This window comes from Gigantopelta aegis, chromosome 6 (assembly GCF_016097555.1).
Source record: "Gigantopelta aegis isolate Gae_Host chromosome 6, Gae_host_genome, whole genome shotgun sequence".
Classification (NCBI taxonomy): Eukaryota; Metazoa; Mollusca; class Gastropoda; order Neomphalida; family Peltospiridae; genus Gigantopelta; species Gigantopelta aegis.
The window spans coordinates 19,952,174-19,976,953 of NC_054704.1; the positions used below are offsets into that span (position 1 = coordinate 19,952,174).

Sequence of the window (24,780 nt, forward strand, 5' to 3'; positions counted from 1 at the left end):
CCATTATTTCATAAAACAAATGATTACAAGCTTTGTAGCAAATGCTGTTATTTTATGGTTGAGAATGCCAGTCTTGAAACTTGGGTGAAGTCTGATGGATCCATGACAGGTGTGCTTGAATAAGTTCAACTGTTGAATGTACAAACGGCCATGTTGCTTTATATTTAATGAGTAGTTCTCTAGACCACTTGATAACAAAATGCTCTGGTACATTTTAACACTACAATTAATAGCTGATGCAGAGAAATTGGCAACATAATGATAAATAGTACAGATCATGAATCTAATTGTTTTATAACTTCTCACAATCTAAAATAAATTTGTAAACTAAGTTCGGTATTGTATGGCAACCCTTGTTTCAACAGCAATTGGAAGAGAAGGCTGCTGTTGGCCAGTTCTCTCCAACCACGTCATCGCCTCCTCCGACTGATGAGGAGGAGCTAATGAGGAGACAGTTGATGGCTAAGGAACAAGAACTACAGAAAATTCGACTGGAACTTGAACTAGCAGAAACAAAGGCAAAGTTGCAACTCCAAAGAAAACAGGTATTTTAGGACCATTAACAAAACATCTATGATGTGACATTACTCATTCTTTATATTTTGAGGATGAAAGCACTGACGATTTGGGTGGGGTGGGGGGGGGGGATTTTTAATGACTACGAGTTTCCATACGTTTACTCTATTTAGATGTTGCATATTTAAAAAAAAATTAATTTCATATTTGACACTTTAAAAATTTAAATTAAAATTATTCATTGGTTGGTGAAATGATTATTTTAACAGACCACTAGAGATGTCTAACGTAAAACGGTAACCCATGGTGACAGACAAACTACATCTAGAGTTTTTACATATATATATTTGAGTATAACCAGTTGTGGAATCGGGGTAAATTGGATTATTGAATGACTTCAACACTGGAACATGCCTTCCCACTAAGCTTAATTCAGCGCCTATCAAACAATATGTATTGAATTATATGGGGTGGGGAGGAGGGTCTTCAAGGAAAGGAGATTTAGAAAATGTATTTAATGTATTGTGGGTGAAAGACACTTTTAAGTGAAGTTATAATTTATTTCAGCTTGAGGAATCGCAGAAGGATCAAAAGGTTGATTCAGATCGATCAATATGGCAGGTACTTCAGATGAATCCACTAACATCTTCAACAACATCCACAACAACCTCTGAACCAAAGCCTCAACCTACAACTAAGCGTGACCCAAGGCTGGCCTCACGTGATCCACGCAAGGCTAGAAACCAAGCTCAGTTGACAGGAGCTGATAAAACAAAGTCGACTCCTGCATCAGTTGCTACTCCTAGTTTGCAACTACCAAATCAAGCCAGTGTGTCAGCATCTATACCACATGCAATGAACATCGTTCCATCAACTTTACCCAATATGATTGCACAAAATGTTGCCTCTGTCCCAAATTTTACTCCCCATTTCCAACATCAAGGCCCATTTATTAATGCTGGTATGCCACAAAGTGGATTTCCACCAGTGTTTTCTGGAACAGGTGGTAAGCCTACATCTTCAAACATGACACAAGCCACACAGCTGACTGTTTCAAAAGCTGCAGAACCCATTAAACCTGCCACAAAAGCTCAGTTGGTCAATAAAACTTTAAATAAACACAGCTCGCCAGTAAAGAAAGATAACAATCAGAAATTAATGTCGAAGAAGGATGTCGAAAACTCCCAAACCACTAACGTAAAGGAAAATGATAAAAAGAAAAATGATAGTAGTGATAAATCAAAGAATGAAAATAGTAATTCAAAACCTAAAGACAAAGATATCAAATCAAAAGAACATGTTAAGAGCAGAAGTAGAAGTCCAAGAGACAAACATAAAATTGATAAATCTAAGGATGTTAAGTTGAGACATGAACGTAAATCACCAAAGGAGGGTGAGCGAGACCGAAGACCTAGTAGTGATTACTTGAGAAGAAGGCCGAGAGACGACGACCACTTCGGCCGAAAAGACCGAGGTAAAGGAACATTTAGAGGGCACAGAGGTGGTAATGTCAGACATGGAGATTTTGATAGGAGCAAGCACCGGGACGGTCGTGAAGTAAATGAGAGATCACCAAGAAGGTCCAGATCACCTGGAGATCGTTCTTACAGAGAGAGAGAGCGGAACAATACTTACGATCAAGAAAAAACAGAAAAGGATTCTAAGCTAGGGAAACCGGAAAAAGAACCAGAAGCCAAAGATGTTGATATTCCAATGCCACCTGTCCCTCCTATTGGTATTCTTACAGATACCAAAAAGATATCTGCAGAAAAGAAAAATGTAGGTCAACCACTACCTCAAATTGAAATGCCATTAGATGTTCTTCTGCCCAAAGAATCGGAGAAGCATGGGCGTTCATCCAAGAGGTCATCTGAGCACCTGGATATTGATGAAAGAAGCCTCTCTACTCCTGGAGCTGGTCCAGATGATAAGAGACAAAAAATGGAACCTCTTAAGTTGAAGGTGCCAAAGCCTTCAGCAGATCTCAGGTACAAACTCTAGAGAAAATAGATAGTGTAAACTCATTATTAGTAATTATTATTATTATTTAAAAGCTAATTTTCATCAGAACATTAAAGAGACTAACAAGAGTTAGCAGCCATTGTTAAGTTGTTTTGGAGAAATGTAGCCCTTTTAATTATTAAAATTACATGGTAAATACCTTTTTTTTTTTTTTTTTTTTTTTAAATAACAGTGTTTGTATATTTAGTATGTTTTTTGTCCTAATGTTTGTAATCTAGTTGCTCAATGTTTGTTTATTTCCTGTAATTTTTTGTTCGTACGTATTGAAGTTACAGAAAATAAAATCCAGTTTGGTCTACTACAAATATTAAGTGACTAGAAATACACAGACATAGTATACAGACACTGATGTTATAAGTGGCGTCGTGGCAGGCCATCGGTCTACAGGCTGGTAGGTACTGGGTTCGGATCCCAGTTGAGGCATGGGATTTTTAATCCAGATACCGACTCCAAACCCTGAGAGTGCTCCGCAAGACTTAATGGGTAGGTGTAAACCCCTTGCACCGACCAGTGATCCATAACTGGTTAAACAAAGGCCATGGTTTGTGCTATCCTGCCTGTGGGAAGCGCCAATAAAAGATCCCTTGCTGCCAATCGGAAGAGTAGCCCATGTAATGGCGACAGCGGGTTTCCTCTCAAAATCTGTGTGGTCCTTAACCATATGTCTGACGCCATATAACCGTAAATAAAATGTGTTGAGTGCGTTGTTAAATAAAACATTTCTTTCTTTCTGATGTTATAAATAAAAATTTATTTCATATGTAATTTTAGTTCTTAAAAGGACTAGATTAGTTGTGTTTTACAGCTACATTGACAATAAACTGGATAGTCCCTTTAAAATTGTCCAAGTGAATATAAATAAAATAGTCAAACATTTTCAGCACTTTAAATGCACTTGATGTTGATTATACGTCTGTATATTTTAAGTACCTTAAAACTTTAAATTAAAAATATTTGTTCAGTAATATAAATAAAAGGTGGGTTTCATATTGTTCAGTTCATATATAATAAATCAAAGGATTAAATTTTGTAAAATGAATCTTCATACTAGTATCTTGAAAATAGTGTTTACTGTGTTATTAAATACACTTGATGTATATGACGGAGTTTGAAAATACCAGTCAATCATTTAATAATGGTCCTCCCTGACCTAGAACATAACTGTTTGTAATAGTCTGCAACATTTAATTAAATTAAATGTATGTTTATTTACTTTCAGTGATTTGTTTGGTGGTGAGGATGTGGACTACCGAAAATCATCTGGACTGTTGTCAATGAAGAGTCCCCTGCAAAGCAAGTGGAATACGTTCAAGGCATCTCATCCAGATGAATATGGTCCAGAAATGGAGACGCTGAACCCTAAAAATAAAACTCCTGAGATAGAGGCTCCTGTGGTTGACATAGATATGAGAAAACTACCTCCACTATCACCTTTTTCACCATCACCACAGAAACCAACTCCTCAGCTGTCGCTCAACATTCCTCATGCATTGCATTTAGACCATCAAGAGGAAATTCTTATTCAGGCTCACATGCAACTGGAATCTGGCCAAATGAGTCACAACCAACATCAGAATTTGCTCAAACAGCTATCACAAGTGTATAACTTGCAGAGGCGTGAGTTGCTCTCGCCTGGATCTGCACCGAATCCTGTTCAAACACCTGGTAAACCAGATGAGGTCAGACAGGATCCAAGATTAGCATCAAAATTAAAACCGTGGATACATAAAGAAGAAATTACTAATGTTAGTGGGCAAAGTCCAAAGCAAGATGTAATTTCTAATGCTATGGATGTTGATCATCGCAAACTGTCTTCAGTGAAACAGTTGGAGCCATCGTCGGTGGATGGAGATGGTTCTTCAGGTGAAATGAAAATTACATCCAAAGAAACGGTAGCTGTGGATACTGCCAGAGTAGATGATAAAGATAAACAAGTAATACCAACTGATGTTGATGATAGGCATATTAAAAAAGAGAATACTGTTATACCTGCTGATACTGATGCCAGACAAGTTGACAAAATTACATCTAGTACAGCAGATGTTCCAAATGTTGAATTAGATAAAGAGAACCCAACAGTACCAATTAGCAAGGAGTTGCCTCATGTTCCTAAAAAAGAGCCACCAGTGGTTAATGATCCTAGGTTTCTTCCTATGGATATTGATTCAAGACAAGAAATTGGTGCAGATTCAAAGTCTCCTGTAGATAAAGATTTTAGGCAAGCAGTAAGTATTCACCCAACACATCAAATGGATGTTGATGTCCCTGTTGATAAAGACCTAAGACAACCTGCTGATAGATTCGATAGAGATCCTATGCTTTCTAGTGATCCACAAAATCGCCAAGAGATGGGTAGAAATATGAGACATCCACTGGATAAAGATCATAGAACTCCTTTTGACAGAAACAGGAATCCAATAAATGGTGATGAAAGATTTTGGCCAAATGAAAAGAGGGAATTTTCTGAAGATCGTGATTTTCGTCGTCGTTCACCTTCTGAATTCAGTGAACATGATTTCAGACATGACTCTAATACTGGTAGAGGTGATATGCATAGGTATGCAGACCGACCTCATCAAGAAAGGTTTGATCAAAGGTCACTTGCTCATAGAAATGAGGATCGCCGTCCTGAGTTTGGGCCTGAAGGTAGACGTGATATCCGTGATGAGAGAAACTTTCGTGAGCCACGACCTTTATTCCCAAATGCTAAACGACCTGCAAAATCTGATCAGTTTGAACCAATGAGGCATCCAAATCAGGACTTTAATGCAGATTATCCTAATTCATCAATTTCTAAACCAGTTGATACGAGGTCCGATTTAGAACGGTATGATGACCCTCGATGGGTTACAATGCGTGGAATGACCAATGCAGAAGTGCAAGAGGAAGTTGTTATTGACAAAAGGCCATATGAAATTAAAGTCGGAGGACAATCTAGGAAGATCCGTTTAGGTCCAGGAAGATCTTGCCTTCTGTATGTTGATCCAGGTAAACGAGGGGTCGTTATTGATGGTAAACTTTTATACAGGTTTGGTGAACCTGTCAAAGATGTCAACATTAATGGAAAAATGGTCAAGTTGTTTTTCCATGGATTGCCTGTCCAATTTTGGATTGATGGACATCAGTATCAGCTAAGAGTTGATGCACCCCCAAAAAGGATTGTTATTGATGGGACTCCTTACGGGTTTCAGATTGATGGGAGAGATATGATGATTCTAGTGGACAGACTTGAAAAGGGTAGATATGGTGGTCCACCAAGGGAAATTCTTTTGAACAATAAAAAGCATGAAATAAGATTCGATCCACTGCCTAGAGAAATTTTAATAGATGGTCAGTTTTGTGAACTTAAGCTTGACAGAAGGATTCCTGTGGTAATCTACAAAGGTCGCCCTCATGGCATTCGATTTGATGGTCCCCCAAGAACTGTATTTATTGATGACTTTCCTTTCATTGTTCCAATGGATGATGCTGTAAAAGTCAAAATTAAGAACAGACCACACTTTCTTGCCTTTGGTGGCCCAGCTCATGAAATTATCATAGATGGAAAGTGGTTTGAAGTCAAGTTTGACAACATTCCTAGGGAAATCAGCTTGGGCAGCAATACTCACATTGTACGATTGGAAGGACCTTGTCCAACAGTAAAAATACTTGATGAAGTGCCAATAGGTTATGAAGAAATGATGAAGATGCCTTTGCCTTCAAGAGAAGAAGGCTTCAGGTCTCAAGGAATTGACGTTCCACAAGGACCAAATTTCGCTGGTCAAAACAGAATGCCAGGACCTGTTAGACCTATGGGTCCAAGGCCTGATGGTTTTGTGCAAAGACCAATGGAACCGAATCATGATGGAATGATGCAAGGTCCAAGAGAACCAGGACCAAATGCTATGATGCAAAATGCCATAATGCAAGGTCCTAGGGGACTTGGACCAGATACCATGATGCAGGGACAGAGACCAGATCCAAGATTTCAAGTGCCTGGAATGCAGAATGTCTTGGCAGCTGGTGCACTGCAGCAGGCCGGACTAATGTCACAGTCAGGTGTGATGCCACAGCTTGGAGCAGCAGGACTGCAGCAAGGACTTGGACTCCAAGGCTTTAATCCACTAGTATCACAGCAAATGCAGATTCAATCCCAGATGCCTGGAGCAATGATGATGGCGGGTATTCAAAACCTGAATCAGCTACAACTTCAACAGCAATTGTTGCCAGTCAGTATGGGTGGCCTTGGAATTGGTGGTCTTCTTCAACAAAATGGTGAGTTAGGACAATTTCGCTTTTCATTATATCATATTATCTATAAGTGCATGTGCAGCAAACTGAACATGGTTTTAGTATGACTGGTGACATTATGTCTGAGCCGTTAAAATGTGAACATGTTAATCTTCCTGAAGAATATCATGAAACAGTAGCTTTTGTCTGGAACAATTACTGTTTCCTTTCAGTATTAAATTAGATAATGTGAAATATTTACACAATTTTATTTTTATTTGCTTAGTGGTAAACTATTGTCATTTTAGATTTGTTTATCCTTATTTGTGGACAGATTTTTAATATAAACAAAATGAAGATTTTAAGACAGAATGTAATTTTTATTAGAAATCGTAATATGAAAATTATGGCTATACACAATTATAAAAATAATTTTTTGTCCCCTTTTTTCCTTTTCTTTATTCTTCTTTTTCTTCTTTAAACTTTGAATGCTTAGTTATAAGACCTCCCTTGAATTATTAGCATACTTTAATGTTTTGCTATCTTTTTTTTTTTAAGCTTTAGCAACCACATCAGCACTTGGTGTACCTATGTTGTCCAATCTTCTCCCAGGTGCAGGTTAGTTAATTTTTTATAATTTACTTAATATTCAACAAATCAGGACTAATCTGAAAACATTGATTTCTTTACGGTTGACCTATTAGGATATTCCTCTGTCATAACCAGTGGTATGGTATATATTGTTGTATTTACTGGCCTACAAGATGGCACATAAGTCTGTCGCTAATATTCACAGAAACAACAACAGGTAATGGATCAGACTTTTTGTAAGTTCTAGACAACACGCACATCCTATTATAGTCCCGTTTCAGAAAAATTTAGATTGTGCAAGTGAGATGTGTATAAATGGTGTTCCATGCTCCTTAGTTTGGGTAACAAAATAACAATATAAAAAAGGCCAATATCAAAATTTATTATCATTATTCAACAAAAGTTGTCTGTTATTAACTGTGTAAATGAGCACAGATAGTCTTCGTAAGAAATATAGTACAATCAATGATAATTTTGAAACCGACAATAGCGAAAAATAGGCAGTGTAAGCTTGGTCGTCTGACAGCCATATTGCCTGTTGTGTCGCTCGGAGGGAAATTCAAAGTATGCTTGGATGTTTACATTAACAGATAAAATAAAAGATTGATTTCATTTATGGATTCATAAATTACAATAAGGTATGTATTGAAGCTTCTATGTAAACTTGTGTAAGTTAATATACAAATTTGATCAATACAGTGGTGACAGACGTGTTGACAGGTGATACAAAACACATTGATTGTACTTCTAGTGCATTAATTCAGAGTTGTTTTTTCCATCAATTGTTATCTACCAGTTTTATACATATATTCACAATCAATATGTGTTGTTTTAACAATTGTTTTATGAATTAAATTAATGTTGTTTGATAATGTAATTAGCGTGTGCAGACTGGTGACATGAGTGTATTATTGTCATTGATGTTAGTCACACTTACTGTAGTATTGATGAAAGATATATTAATTCAATTTATGAATAACCTATAACCTAATCCTATGTGTTGAATCCTATCTATTAATATTATTTAGCTGGAAGATGAAACACGACAGAATTTTTGAGATCATTCTTTTTAAGTGGTGTTCATTTTGAACCATAGATTTGCTAGCAATGTTGCTGACTGTCATCTCTTGGTTGTTGTTCTATTCTTTTAGTCACAACTCCAGCCTCAGCTCCTGCCCCTGCAATGGATATCAATTCTTTATTCAAAAAACTACTTGCCACGGGTATCATCAAGAAAAAGGAACAAACTGAGACACCTGAAGTGAAGAAAGAATCGAAGACTGAAGCACCTTCCACTTCAGAAGAACAGAAGTTCAAGGTATTTATTGTAAATAGCATGTATTTTAAGCATAGATTCTGAGGTTCAGTCATATGTTATGACTGTGTAGTTAAACATTCACAAGCATATTAACTATTAAATTTTAGCTTCATTTTTTGGCATAACATTATTTTAAAAAAAATAATTGAATTTAAACTAGAATGCTAAAAATTATTTATTTTTATTTTTAAATGAATATTACATCCCTGTCGGAACGTAGCACCTGCTATTCGATACTGTATTATTGCCAACATGTCCCAGATTCACCAAGGCAGCTAAACACATTGTTATGGTGCAGTATTATTTATTCAGGATTTTGCAATGGTAATAATGGCATGCTATACGAAATCTATAATTTACATTTTACGTTTTATGCTACCAGAACTTAGCTCCATTCATCAATAATTCCTGCTATTGGCCTGGTTTTGAGACTTATTTTAGGCTTTATTTGTTTAGTAAATAATTGTGCAGTTAAATTTCAGCTTTGTGACATAATTTTGAATACACTTTCAGATACCAGAAATAAAGAAGGAAGTTATTGAAAACATACCATCTCTTACACTGACTAAACCTGAGGACTTTAAAAAGTAAGTATTTCTCTCTCTCCCTTTTCAAGAACATAGGCATACGGGCTCCCATTTTAGTATGGGGTAGGCTGCTTTTGGATCGGTTTTGGATCGATCCCGTCAGTGGGCCCATTGGGCTATTTCTCACTCCAGGCAGTGCACCATGACTGGTACATCATAGGCCGTGGTAAGTGCTGTCCTGTCTATGTGATGGTGCATATAAAAGATTCCTTACTGCTAATCAAAAAGAGTAGCCCATGAAGTGGTGACAGCGGGTTTCCTCCCTCAATATCTGTGTGGTCCTTAACCATATGTCCGACACCATATAACTGTAAATAAAAGGTGTTGAGGGTGTCGTTACATAAACCACTTCCTTCCTTTCCAAGACCTCATTATGTTATTATTTGTGTTTTAGGATGTACAAGGGTGTCGTTCAGGAGCTGTACACAGGACTACAGTGCACTTCCTGTGGAGAACGGTTCAGTTTTCTACAGACAGAGAGGTACCGCGAACATCTCGATTGGCATTTTCGTAAGAACAAACGGGGCATGGATGATATGAAAGTGGCCAGGAACCGCGACTGGTATTTCAAGATAAATGTAAGAAAAATCATCATCTTAATCCACAGTACTTTTAAGTTTAAGTATATTGATCCAAATCTTGTAGATATGTTAATTAAGTTTGTCTTTGAATAATTTGATTTGTAACTACATATATACAATAGAACAGTTTAAACAAACAAAACTTTATTTTTATAATTTTGACTGCAGTTTAAATGAGCTGATTTACTAAATAAATATACTGAGCTTCACTTCCTATTGATTGTACTAGTTTATTTTACGCAAGAATATATCCCACGGTTGGTATGTTCTTGCACAAAATAAACGAGTGCAATACATAGGAAGCGAAAACAACGTATGTGAAGTTCTGTATTTATTACATACCTTCTTTTCTTTTTTACAAAGACTGTTTTTAATTTAACGTTATAACTACACTTTCTTAAATCTATTGATCAATCCTCTCGTGGATTTACATAACATAAATCATACTCTACAGCAATCTTGTGTAATGTTTTAGATACAATGTGACGTAATTTGTAAATCAGACATGACGTCAGTAACAAAAAGGCACTACAGTAATAAATCAAAAGGGAATTCCTCAATTACAAGTTCCAGTCCAGATTGCACATATGTGTGATACAAGATAAATTTATCACAGTTTCACAATTTCTTTATCAATAGGGATGTAATAAACATGGTTATTGCATTCCATAACAAAACGACATATTTTTTAAATATTAAATATTAAATATTTTCTTTTTAATACATTTATTTTCTATAAACTAACTTACGTTTGTATGTTTTAGAAATAAAAATAATGCTTTTTTTTTTTTTTTTATTCTTTTTGAAAATTAGTTTTCTAATAGAATTTCGTATGTTAAGAGATTGAAATTTTAATTGTATGGTTGCAATCACAATACTATTCTCTACTGATAGAATCCAAGGTGCTTCAGATTCTAGTTTTTACAAATAAGCATTTTTCAACTTTATTATTTTCTAGGAATGGATTCAGTATCAAGAAATTGAAGAATCTGAAGACAGAGGTAAGTTGATCGAAACTATCTGATGAAATTGAAAATGACAGGATATTATCTTTATGCAGTACTAAATACTCTGGGAATCTTGTGGGAATCTTGTTTGATACCATGGCCTAAATAAGAGAGGTATATGGGACAGTCGCCTCAAGCTATATGTTTTTTAAAGTGGGTTTTTTTTTATTTATTTTTATTTAGAAGTGACATTTTGTCTAGCTAAAGAAGACGCTATAGTATTATTACTGTGCCCTAATTTTTATTTTATTTTATTATGGTATGGTGCTTCATGCCAAAAGGTTCCAGCCAGTGCACCACGACTGGTATATCAAAAGCTGTACTACCCTGTCTGTGGGATGGTGCATATAAAAGATCCCTTGCTGCTAATTGAAAAGAGTAGCCCCTGGAGTGGGGACAGTGGGTTTCCTCCTTCAATATCTGTGGTCCGTAACCATATGTCGGACGCCATATAACTGTAAATAAAATGTTTTGAGTGCGTCGTTAAATAAAATATTTCCTTCCTTCACAACAAAAGTGGAGGATTAGATTATGAGATGAGTTTGCCTTGTGTTGCAGGTCGCAGTCAGATATTTGAACAGATGATGCAGACCACTCCGATGGAAAGCTCGTCCATGAGCGTCAGTTTGCCGCAGGGCTCCATTGTTGACACGTGTCCTGCCGCGTCCGACGAGGATGGTGGAGATGTAAGTTTACTACAGCGTTTATGTGTCGCGAATATGTTATATATTTTGGTGTTTTGAAACCTAATTTAATGTGATTATGAATTAAAAATGTAATAAATCTCTTCTTTGTTCCCAGATTTGATAAATATTTTGGGGTTTTGAAGCCAAATTTTATGTTGTTATCAATAAATAAAATGTTATCAATCTCTTTCTTTATTCACACCTCTTCCCTCCCCAGACTGAAGCTGAACTAAATGTTTAATTTTTTTTAATTTGAAGTTTTGAAGTGGATAGAGAACAAAAAAATAATTAAGATGTTATAAAAGATGCTATGGTTATGTGATTAGGACTATCAATTTTAGTTAATCTTTTTGGTATTTAATTTTTTAAAACTCATTTGCAGAAACTACAAATAAAAATAATGATTTTTTTCCCCCCTCAAAATATTACCTACATATTAACTCTTTTTGTTTAAATCTGTTTAATCTGTACTATAACCTATATTTTGTTGTAAGTAAATATGTACACCAGTGGAAGGACATGTCTGTTGAGGCGACATCACACGATATGGGTCTCACATACAAGAATAGCCATGAGAATAGCCAATTGTGATAATCCGTTATCCTTGTACGAGGCACTCATATTGTGTGGAGTTACCTTTAGAGAGTACTCTCTGATTTGGAGTTAGTAGCACTGAACTGGAATTTGATGAGTTGTTATGTGTTTTAGATCTGCTGTATCTGTGGAGATCCGTTTGACCAGTACTGGCATGAGGAAAAGGAAGACTGGCATCTGCGGGACGCTATCCGCGTGGACAAGAAGATCTACCACCCAGTCTGCTATGACGACGCCCGTGAAGAGGTCAGTTTGTGAATAACCCTTCACCTTAGGTCCTGTAGCAATGCTGGGGTGCAGGGTAGCCAGGTGCTCATCAGTTGGTCATATATATATATTTACTGTTCTGATGTGTTCTGGAGACGAGACTGCAGTTTTGCAAAAGAAAATTTCCTATAATTTATCACAGACAACAGATATTAATAGAGATTTTTTCATGACAGTATTCATTATGCAGAGTTGTGATTTTTCAGCTTTTTTATCTGATTCCCCTCTCTCTTTTTTTTGGTGTTTAAAATAATTTTCACAAAGTCGACTGCATTTGATCTGAAAAATTAATAGGTGTTTCAGTTTATTAAAGATTATTTCAGCTTTTATTTATTTTCAAATAGGTATCGCATCCCTGATAATATAGGGTTTTTAAGTTTATAAAACTTGTCACATGCTGTGTTAAAACTAAATCTTCAACAAAATGGTAATTTTACATCATTTTTGTTTCTCAGAGTTATCTCCCATAGAAGTGTTGTTAACATTTAGTATGATAAACTGGCCTGGGTGGTGTCGTGGTTAAGCCATTGGACATAAGGCTGAAAGGTACAGGGTTCACAGCCGGGTACCGGCTCCCACCCAGAGCGAGTTTTAACAACTCAGTGGGTAGGTGTGAGACCACTACACCCTCTTCTCTCCCCCTAACATCTAACCACTAACAACTAACCTACTGTCCTGGACAGACAGCCCAGATAGCTGAAGTGTGTGCTCAGGACAACGTGCTTGAACCTTAATTGGATATAAGCACGAAAATAAGTTGGAATGAAGATAGTATGATAAACACATTTTTAATGATTGGATGTTTCATGTTTTATTAGGGAAGTATCATTGAGGCGACTCCTACACCAACGACAGATCCGCAGACGAATCCCTTGACTGCAGAAATAAAGAGCCAAGAGGAGAAACCCATCACTACAGCATCTGGTCTGCCACAGAGCACTCTACTAGAGAAAACGAACGTGAAACAAGAACCTGTCACAGAATCAGAAGTGACAGTGAAATCTGACAGCCTTTCTTCGGTTACAGTAAAAGAGGAACCGCATGTGGTGCCACCAAGTGACACAGTTGAGAAATCTAGCACTGTTGTTTCACACAGTGACGTACAGCTCAAGTCTGACAGTGTTGCTTTAGTTGCTGTGAAACAAGAACCGGTTTCTAGTGACACTGAAACATCAGTAACAGGTGCCGAGACTGTGACGGTTACTTCGGACAGAGATCTCCTGACTGTAGTAAAGACGGAACCAGTTCTGCAAATGGTAGATTCTTCACAGACAATGCCAGTAAAAACGGACATAGTTGAAGAAGTTGTTAAATCTGAAGTTAAATAAAACACACAAATCTAGTCAGATGGGTTACCTGTTACAGTGACTACAAATGTGATACATCTCAAAATAAATTATCAGTAAATATTCTGGATTACACCACAACTGTGTGCAGTGTATATTTTATATTGTTTATTAGTATGAAGTTTCTCAGGTGAATGTAAAAAGATATATAGGAGGAGAATGTGTCTTCTTTCTTTTTTTCTTTTTTTTAAAGATGTAAATAAAATTTTAAGTTTACTCAAAGAATGTGTAGAAATTAAAAACTAAGAATGAATACTTCTCAGTTTGGTTTGCTAGCAAAATACTGTATTATTAATTTAGTTTTTATTATATTTTATCTAGGTATGCCACACCACAATACATTTTTTAATGTCTTTTTGTTAGAATAATCTCATCCTGCAGCCGGTGTAGTTCAATGATAGGGCATTTGGTCTATGACATGACTCATTTTTAATTAATTCCCCCCCCCCCCCCCCCCCCCGATTGTAAACAGTTTCCCAAGACTGGTATATCAAAGGCTGTGGTATGTACTGTCCTGTCTATGATAAAGACATACTAATGTCTGATGAAAGAATTCATTTGTAGATGGTGCTAGATAATTTTCTGTTTGTATGAAGTGATTTTGTCTCAAAATTACTTTTATTTCAAAGTTTATATATTAATGTCTGACCAAGGAATTAAATAAATAGTGCTAGATATTTTTTGGTAGTATAGGATAGGAATAATTTTGTTTTTAAATTACATTTGTACATTTATCTTGTATTATTCATCTGATTTGTAATGTAGATGGTGGAATTTGACAAAATGGTGTTCGAGTCCTATTTCTTTCACATAATAATGAATTCATAATAAGTGTTTATTTCATGCCATACATCCAGGTAGTTAATTTGTAAATAATTGTGATATAGGCCTATCATGGGCAGCTATTATATAAATTTAAGACTCAAAACCTTTCTCATACAGTTTCATTTTGTGTTGTAATTTTCACCAGATCACCAGTAGAGTACAGGTATTGAAGCTATAGTGTATGTATGTGGAGTCATTCCAAAGGTATTTACCAGAGCGTGGAACTTCATCTTTCTGTTCATTAAAGCAGTGTTCTCATTATGCGATCAGTTGCACCAACTTGTCGCATGCAATTGAATCATACTGTGGAAACTACATTAGTCTTAAACATTAAGTTGTATCAGAGTCATACCAATTAGAACTTGTCCTATTTCTCACAATAAATTACTTGCAACTAGTCTGTGTGGCAAATCATAACATGAGAGCGCCATTGATGTAGTTTTAAAATCAAGCGATCTGCCAATATTCTGAAAATAACAGTTGCAAACTTCAAAAAATAACTAATTTCATCAGAGGTAATTGATTAGGTTATGCAAATGTAAATTGTATAATCGAACAATCAGTTACCTAGATAAAATTCAAACGTGAACCAACTTTCTGGTTACCTAATGCTAGACTAACTACCAACTGCCAACTCAACAGTTGTGTTGTAATTTCACTAACTCCAGACTTACGATGGGTGTGCTCAGATTAACAACTGATGGGTTGTACGACAAGAATCGAGTTGTAAGAGCACTCAGACTAGCGTCTGGACAGTCGTAGAAGTCGTGACAGCAGAAAGTTTACCCACTTTCTGCTGGTAGTTGGTAGTCTGAGCCTAGCATTAGATATTGAAATATTGTTCCATGTTTACCATTCAGTATTTGATACTTATTAGAACTGTTACCTAGCTAAAACAACAGATCTAATAAATATTTTAAAGAATCAAAAATCAAATTAAAACTAAATATAAATACTTTGGTTAATTAGTATATTCATTTTCTTTCTTTTAAAAAGAGGGTGTCCCATTTTAAAATGTTTATAGTGACTTTTTTGTTTTTTGTTACAAGGCATTTCATATTAAACATCAGTGGAATTGCTGGTTTAGCTGTTGTAATACCGGGTATTCCTTTTGAGTTGTGATTATTTTTATACACGCTTCAGTTTAATTTAATACAACCAGACCTATAAAATGGGGCCTTCACTTTATTAATTTATTAACTGACAAAAGAGACTGATGCCTTTTTTGTAAACCATTACAAAAATTATTATATTTTAAATATTGTGTATTTTCAGTGGATCATATAAATGTAAATACATGTATCACTGTAATAAATTTATTACATATATGCAAAGTTGTGCATAGATAAAATAAAATTTGTATATCGTCAGATAGAAATTTATTTGGTACGAGAGTTTTCATGATTTTTAGTTATTGTGAAAATGAAAGTTACAGCGATCATATATATTGTATATACATGTATATATATATATATATATATATAAAAGAAAAATGTTTTATTGGACAGCTAGAACTAAATGTCAACAGAGCTGTTACTTTGGTTTCCATGCATAATAAAAATTTATGTTGAAATTTGTAATGCAGAGTTTCTTTTATATCTTTGTGGAATATTTCCATATAGAATGCGAGATTAGTCGAGAAAGATTTAATTTCTTGGTTCCAAATAACGCAAATACCATATACCTTACACAGCTGAAAACAACAGCAAAAGTCAACGATTTTTTTTTTTTTTTTTTTTTTATACTTACTATACAGTTGTCAAAATTGTCTCAAATTTTCCTTAATTTGATTGCACATACCTGGGGCCTAATTCACTAAACTCTCGCAACTTTGCGATGTCACAGTGCAATGCTAAAAGACTTGCAAATGGGATGCTTTGTTGTCTAGCAGAACCTAAGAGACCTTTGTGAATTAGGCGACTGGTTACAAGAAGAAACCTAACATACACTACTAAATTATTCTGAAGTTACTGTTCAGTGTCTTTTCGGGTATTTGTTATACCATTTATATTACTTGCCAACATATAGTAATAAGTGTAACCGTAAAATCCTCCTTCACTGAGGGGATTAACAAGAGACTCATTACGAGAGTCCCGTGCTCTACCAACTTAGTAAATTCGCGGTAGCTTCTGCCAGTAGATGGATACATGTAGATAGATAACAATTTAACGTGTCCATATACCACTAGGGTTTCGAACACGCCCATAAAGAGTCCGACCTCCGATAAGAGAGGGGGGGGGGGGGAGTTTAAGGTGGGCGGAATTTGGAATACGAATTTAGTAGTTAGGTCAAAGACCTAAAGCCAAAATGAGCTCATTCATACAACTCATGTCTGGACAAAAACCGAAAGGGTTTTAAGGTGATTTGAGCAATTTAGACGGGCTGCCAAAATAAAGTGCGTCGGACTGTTTACAATTTTTTTTTTTAATTAAAGTCCAACTAAGCCCTTGGAACGGTTGGCGACTACGGAGACAAGATGAAGTGCTTGGCGTTGAACTGTGGCACCAGTTTCCTCCAACGGTGGGCTAGCAAGGTCTTAGCTAGCTCGACGTAATGGGCGCCGGCGATGATCTTCAGTACTCTGTGGATGGTGTAGTTGTCCATGTCTTCGAAGAGCATTCCCCGTCTGTAGAGATCATCTCGGCGCGACGTCACCACAAGTCCAAACTTCCCGTCTCGTAGTTCCATGGCGTGGATGGCACACTCAACTCCGTCAGGAAACTTCTTAAAGTTGCCCTCAAGAATGCCTCCCGGCAGTGAGCTGGTGTCCGAGGTGTCCCCGACCAAGTATCGAGCGTACTGGCCCTTGATCTTGGAGATGGCTAGGTTCCAGGCGGCGTTCCTGCCCCGGGCGGTCGCGGAAGGCCGGGCCTTGGCTGGTTGGTCACTACTCGGTCGGGTGACGGCTTCGCAGCAGCACCATCCATAGGGGTCTTGGCGGTGCCCCCCGGGGGTGGGGGACTTGACGCCGACCGCCTCGAAGGGGCTGGAACGGGAGACGCACGCCGTGGAGTTTCGCAGATCGCTGTGTCCAACTGCGGCGTCGACTGGTCCACTGGCTCAGTCTGTTCAGAGGTGTCTGCGTCGGCTGGCACTGGTTGGTCGGGTCCCGGGGGTGGTTAAGCCGCCACTTTAGGCCCCCCCCCCCGAGCCGTCCCTGGTGCAGGTTTCCTCTTCCTCCTTCCTCTTCCCTTCCTCTTCGTTGTGTTCGTTACCGCGTCGCCATACACCAAAGTCACGGTTGCCCGTGAGCCAGTGTAAGCGACGCGGTACTCCAACAAAGAGCCGTAGCTTGCAACAAGGGGGGGGGGGGGGGGGGAACAACTCGAGAGAGCAGAGCGACACGTCTTTCCTCATCGAAGGCATAGCTCGGAGTGTACTGCCAGTAGGAACATTTAATACCAGACCTAAGGTTAACTCAAAAGTGCTATGTCCCATTGGGTTTTTTTCACGAACACAAGCAGATATACGGCATTTTTTAAGGTTGGCCTGTATACTACTTCTTTCTTTTTTTTTCTTTTCTTTTTTACATTTTTCAATGATCAAGTTCTTTGGAATGTGAAAGAAGAGAAGTGCACCTCGATTTTGTCATTCTGACTGAAATTGGAACTTACTTCAGACTGTTTCATCATGCAGATTAAAATATATACTATTATTTGGCTATAAGCGTGTGAGACATGGGGGTGGGGGGAAAGGGAGGGGCAAAACCTCACTGGAACAAAATGATAGATATTCGAGAAAAATGTGCTAGCCTGAGACCTTTTTACCATGTATTGCCATCATTCTACCCTCGAAATTAACTGTAATCCATGTAAAAATGTGTAGTTATTAGTTTGCATGCCTATATAGCTTCTTGATAGTAATGCTAATATGAATACATTTTATGCAGATTCAGGCATTTTCATTTAATTCGGACAAAAGCCAGTCTGCCTATGTTTTTGGCAGACATTCCATTTCTAGTTATCAAGCGCATGGGAAGCAGTAAGGCTAGGCGGGCTTCGGCCTGACCAACATTTGGCCTGAATTTTATGTATGTATGAGTATACATGTATATGCATACACATGTATTGACATTACCAGCATTTGTCATGATGAATTTTATTTGTAGAATGCAGGAAAATGCTTTTCAATACATCTAGTTTTCAAATATTGTTCAAGATGCATGCCCCCGAACCCACCTAGATGCTGGAGCGTTACGGGTCCTCGATCTGGGTCAGACATCTGCAAGTACTGTATGTTTATTTCTTTTAATTTGTTAGTATTAACCGAACATACTGAACTGCTAATTTATTCAAGGAAAATTGTATTTGTGATCTATAAATATGAAACCGAGGTAGATTTAGGACTTTACAATGGTTAAAACATGTCTGCTTTGAACTAATGATTTCATAAAAATCGATGAAGATCGAATTATGATTATTTTGGTTTCATGTTTTTTTTAACATACCCAAAGATTTCTTTTTGGCAAAAACACTGCTGACCTAGATACATGTCACATGTATGAACGAATTAATTAATTAATGTTTAACGACACCCCATACAAAAATTACTTTAGCTATTGGGTGTCAAACTATGGTAAAGAAAGAAAAGAAAGAAATGTTTTATTTAACGACGCACTCAACACATTTTATTTACGGTTATATGGCGTCAGACATATGGTTAAGGACCACACAGATTTTGAGAGGAAACCCGCTGTCGCCACATAGGCTACTCTTTTACGACAGGCAGCAAGGGATCTTTTATTTGCGCTTCCTACAGGCAGGATGGCACAAACCATGGCCTTTGTTGAACCAGTTATGGATCACTGGTCGGTGTAAGTGGTTTACACCTACCCATTGAGCCTTGCGGAGCACTCACTCAGGGTTTGGAGTCGGTATCTGGATTAAAAACCCCATGCCTCGACTGGGATCCGAACCCAGTACCTACCAGCCTGTAGACCAATAGCTAACCACGGCGCCACCGAGGCCGGTAAAACTATAGTAAATGCAACAAGTAAGTGATAAACAACATCAATATCAAAATGCAAAAGTTAGATTAAAACACAATGTAATGTCACACGTAACTATGGTAAAAATGAGGCGCGTTTAGCGGGCGATTACGTAAATAAATCTTAAATTATCTATTGTCTCACATCATACCGGCACGGCGGAAGCAAGTAAACATGGGGGGGGGGGGGGGCGCTGACAGATCGAGAACGCAAAGCAAAGTTTTTCGGGGGATCCGGGGGGTATGCTCCCTCGTAAACTTTTGAAAACTAGATGTCCTGATATGTAATTTCCTGCCAATTTACAACCAATAATATTTTTCATTCAGAATTATTGGGGGGGGGGGGGGGGGGCTAGATATCAGCCCCTGCATACTCAACAGGTGGACATGGTATAGTGTTCACTGCTTCTGGATTTAATAGTCAGTCCACACCCTCATTGGAAATGTAAACCCTATATCCTTTGAATGAGCTTCACTTGAATCCGGTGAATCCCAAACCAATAAGACGCAAAACATAGTTTCTTCATTAAAGGATGCCAGCTTCAGTTTGTTTCCCCTGCGCGTATGTAACCTCACCGTGGTGCAGAGGTGTAACATTCTCTTTGAGAATGGCCAATACAGCACAAATTGAAGTTTAGAGTAAAATTCGGTGTCCGTAAAATTCTGTGATATTTGTATTTGTATTTTTGGCACAGTTCTTTACACTGTTTTTGTTTAAACCTTGAATTTTTATATTGATGTTGATCATCACTTTATTTGCATTACCATAGTTTGACACCCAATATCCGATGTATTTTTCGTGCTGGGGTGTCGTTAAACATTCATTCATTCATTCAGTTTGTTTAACTATTCTGGTTTGTTTGATGCACTAGCTGACAAATCAGGTATTCTTGAAACTAGTGAAGTACACTCTAAGGCAGCAGAACCAGAAACTATCTGCATAGCGACGTGGTATGTACTACCCTGTCTGTGTGATGGTACATATAAAATATCCCTTGCTGCTAATCGAAAAGAATAGCCCATGAAGTGGCGACAGCGGATTTCGTTTCTCAATATCTGTGTGGTCCTTAATCATGTCTGACGCCATATAACCGTAAATAAAATGTGTTGAGTGCGTCGTTAAATAAAACATTTCCTTCTTTCCAATTCTTATTACTACTAACAGTGCTTCCTTCCTTCATCAGGAACGAATATTTGCCTCCAAACAAAAGGTTTTGTACGGACAAGTCATCTGATTCTGATACACCATCATCAAACAACGAGCATGGAGCACCACCACCAGATACGGTCACACACAATCAAGGGTGGGTCAAAGAAAACACGGATATCACGAGTCAGAGCAGGGGTTTTTTCACATTATTATTTTGTTCAGTTAGTGATTTTATTTATCATATTATTATTAACAAAAGTAAAATAACTTTTTTTCACATAATATTTTGTTTAACCGATGTTTTTATAAATACGTACTTCTACTTGTTTTCCTTTTTGAATGTTTGCTTCTAAATGGTTTCTATTTACAAGTTTTCTCCTTTTTTAATAAACATGTGACTTGCAAAACTGAAATGTTTTAGAAGTGATGGTTCTTTCACAATAAAGATTCAAATTTAACTTGATATAATGCTGGTCGTAAATGACGTATGAATAATTGTCATAACTACCACTATTTAAGCAAATAACTAAAACCCCTAATATACTATAAATACCGCAAATATACAAAGAAATCGTAAATATGTTCAGCTTTCATTGTCATTAAAACAAATTCTACATCTTAAAGCCGCACACCCTAGTTCCATCCAGCGAAAATAAATTATAATTTGGTTAATCTACACACCTGTAACACACTTAGATCACTTTTTTATCAAATGGAGTGAAAAAGCAGGTTTTATATCGATAAATACCATGGGAATCCCCATGTCCCAATTGCTTGAAATAATTTTGAAAGTTAGTATTCTGATGTCACCGGTAGAAGCACAACAATGCCTACGTCACGACAAATTTCACAGACTTGGGGTGCGTTCGTTTCACCTCTCCTGGACATGTTCCAACTGTTCTGTCCTGGTTGTATCCCCTCTCCAGATATCGTAAGACTTAGCAAAATTATTGGTTTTAAGGGTTTGTAACGTTTTGTATTGAGACACTTACTTGTCTGAACTTTATTGTTACTGAAAATGTTCACGAACTGTGAAGAAAAATCTCACAAATGAACAACAACAAATCGGATGTTTATTGCGCGAACCGTGCACGAGAAAACAAACCGAACCAAAATGATAACGGTCACGTGATATACCAACGTCTGTGACATTAAAAATAGATTGGACCTCGCTTGCTTAACGGTTTTTTCTCGACAACACGTTTTGTGAAAAAATGCAAAAAATGCATTTCGTGGTTTTACAAACATCAGGATTACCAAAAAGCACTTCAGGTGAATGGAAATGTGTATTCTAAATAATAAAATGTAAGTAAAGTGCCATTTTATTTGTGAAAAATGGGGTTTAATAGCGAAAAACAACGCCGTAATGGTTAACAAATAAACGTAACTAGGGTGTGTCCCTTTAACTACTAATCAAGAAAAACTGTTTTTCTTCATTATCTCCGCTTTTTAAAAATGAATTTTGATCCTTCTGGCTATAACGCGAAAACCAAGCGATATTTTGCCCCTTCTTGCAACTATTTTTAATTGTATCTATTTTTACCGTTTGTAAATTTAACATTTTTGCATTTGTAAACTGTACGGAGATACTTTAAAATATGCTATTTTCTGTTGGCCAATCCACAAACCACTTCTTTTGTAAACATAAACATAAAAATTTTATTGCTAAAAAGACGGGATATATTTTTGTATGATGATAATAAATACCAGTGGTGAAAATTAATATAACACACACACACGTACGCACGCACGCATGCACACACACACACACACACACACACACACACCCTAGATCCGTCTCTGAATACTATTTATATCAACTACTGTAGCATGAAGATGTACCTAATTAATACTTGAATAAGGTGATAAATATATACTGATGGAAAGAAATAAAGGAACACCAAATGTAATTCATAACTAGCGTAGTAATGTCTGTATTTCATACACAGTTGTAATGTGGGATTGAATGTCTGTAGTGTTGAATGTGCTGCCTATATCTTCTGACAATATGAATTGAGTTTTTATGCAGTCATTATTTCTTGTTGCTATCTGACCGGTCTTGGTGGCGTCGTGGCAGGCCATCGGTCTACAGGCTGGTAGGTACTGGGTTCGGATCCCAGTCGAGGCATGGGATTTTTAATCCAGATACCGACTCCAAACCCCGAGTGAGTGCTCCGCAAGGCTCAATGGGTAGGTGTAAACCACTTGCACCGACCAGTGATCCATAACTGGTTCAACAAAGGCCATGGTTTGTGCTATCCTGCCTGTGGGAAGCGCAAATAAAAGATCCCTTGCTGCCTGTCGTAAAAAGAGTAGCCTATGTGGCGACAGCGGGTTTCCTCTAAAAACAGTGTCAGAATGACCATATTTTGACGTCCAATAGCCGATGATAAGATAAAAAATCAATGTGCACTAGCGGCGTCGTTAAATAAAACAAACTTTACTTTTGTTGCTATCTGTGTGATCCTTTATTTCTTTCCATCAGTAGCTAATGGCAAGGAAACACCCACAGCTGTCATTTATGAGTTGCGATTGTCACCCAGTTGCTCTTTTACACATTAACCTCAAAACTGCTATGGAAAATGCTGTGGAGCCTATTTCTCTGCGGCATATTTTAGCAGTGGCCATTTTCTTTATTGCCAGGTTATGATATTAAAAGTGTATATTGTAATAATTTGTGGTCTATTGGTGTGCACATGAGCATAAACGTGTATAATAATAAATATTTAGCTATATGATATAAATACAATTATTAAAAAGAAATAAGTTTATTAAATATAGTAGGATGAAGATATTGTGACACATTTTATTTTTAAATGTTTATTCCAGTTGGGAACACCATTCACACAATCTAATTAAAATTAGCTCCACTATTACATGTGGATCTAAAGACAGCCAGTTGGAGCTCATGTCCACCAATCAAAACCTTACTTGCAGAATCCTGCCAGTGATTTAAAAATAATTTGAAAACATTCCGAATTATCCTGAGGGTATACGACATGTTTCGTGTGAATTACGAATGCCTTAAAACATGTTTTATTTTATAAAATAAATAATTTGTAATATAAAACTGAAGACTGATTTAGTTTTTTAATAAATAAAAAAAAAAAATTTAATGTAAAATTGAAGACTGATAACCCACCCCGTACGTATTGGTATGGTTCGCTGTACTGCGGCCACTAAAATAGACTCGCCCGATATTTTTAGAATTTGTATGCTCCCAAATAACGTTATAAAAGGCGAAGTGTGATTGGTCAATATTTAAATTATTATTTACAGACGAAATGTTACCTGGACATTGGGGACTACGCAGTGTTGTTAGTTTTAAATCACTGGCCGGATTCTGCAAGTAAGGTTTTGATTGGTGGACATGAGCTCCAACTGGCTGTCTTTAGATCCACATGTAATAGTGGAGCTAATTTTAATTAGATTGACCATTCACATATTCACCAATATTGACAAAACCTATGATTTTGTTGATTTGAAACTTAATATAAAATTTTCTTTAGGTATACATAATAATAAACCTAAACCCAAATAAATTTTATACTTTGTTAATCATCTAAAATGTCTGAAGCTTTGTTTGTTTTAGTGTAACCACTAAAATTTAAAAGATTGAATTTTCAAGCCAGTTATTCAATTGGAAGACAAGAACTTGGGTTTTCATGAGAACATAAAATATGAGGAAAACAAATGTGATATGTGTATTGAAATTGGTTATTGCACTTGCCACTCACTTTCTCATGCTCTCTTCTAATGTAGAGCAACAAACGATTCACTATTTGGTCATTGCCTCATATTTTACTACCAAAAGGTACACCAACAGCCTGGATAGTTTATAGCATTTAATGAAGATAGCTCTCATATAGATTATAAGTGGTCCTGATTTGGAATTTACACCTTCGATATGATGTGTATTAATCAGTTGGGGTTCTTTTTATCCTAAGCAACAGTCAAAGCATTTTAGCTAATATTCCTCAAATTGCCTACCGAGTTACTGCCTAAGATATCAAAGAAAGCTGAGCAAGACAACGTTGTTATGACGTGTGACCAAGTAATTTATGACATAATATTATCACTTCGGAATACCTGGCC

The 24,780-nt window shown here is 36.9% G+C and overlaps 2 protein-coding genes across 2 annotated transcripts in view; one reads left to right on the forward strand and one right to left on the reverse strand.

The window, feature by feature from the left end:
* LOC121374946 overlaps positions 1-16,129 on the forward strand; it is a 33,944-nt gene extending 17,815 nt beyond the window's left edge. The window contains exons 4-14 of the mRNA XM_041502091.1: positions 366-545; positions 1,084-2,504; positions 3,758-6,792; positions 7,306-7,365; positions 8,490-8,656; positions 9,170-9,243; positions 9,638-9,821; positions 10,783-10,825; positions 11,390-11,517; positions 12,226-12,357; positions 13,197-16,129. Coding sequence (XP_041358025.1) covers positions 366-545; positions 1,084-2,504; positions 3,758-6,792; positions 7,306-7,365; positions 8,490-8,656; positions 9,170-9,243; positions 9,638-9,821; positions 10,783-10,825; positions 11,390-11,517; positions 12,226-12,357; positions 13,197-13,706 — 5,934 coding nt within the window. The 3' untranslated portion in view covers positions 13,707-16,129. The remainder of the gene's footprint in view (positions 1-365; positions 546-1,083; positions 2,505-3,757; positions 6,793-7,305; positions 7,366-8,489; positions 8,657-9,169; positions 9,244-9,637; positions 9,822-10,782; positions 10,826-11,389; positions 11,518-12,225; positions 12,358-13,196) is intronic.
* Positions 16,130-17,371: 1,242 nt separating this feature from the next.
* LOC121374411 (neural Wiskott-Aldrich syndrome protein-like) lies at positions 17,372-18,770 on the reverse strand. Its single transcript, XM_041501512.1, has 2 exons — positions 18,728-18,770; positions 17,372-17,643 (listed from the first exon to the last, which is right to left on the reverse strand). Exons 1-2 carry the CDS (start codon positions 18,768-18,770, stop codon positions 17,372-17,374), a joined length of 315 nt encoding a protein of 104 aa, XP_041357446.1.
* Between the last annotated feature and the right edge of the window lie 6,010 nt (positions 18,771-24,780).

Excerpts from the sequence above, each read along its gene's own strand:
- LOC121374411 (XM_041501512.1), bottom strand. The coding sequence starts at position 18,770 with ATGTCTGACCCAGATCGAGGACCCGTAACGCTCCAGCATCTAG. Across the intron at positions 17,644-18,727 it reads CGTAACGCTCCAGCATCTAG|TGCCAGCCGACGCAGACACC; the intron begins GTGGGTTCGGGG and ends CCGACCAACCAG.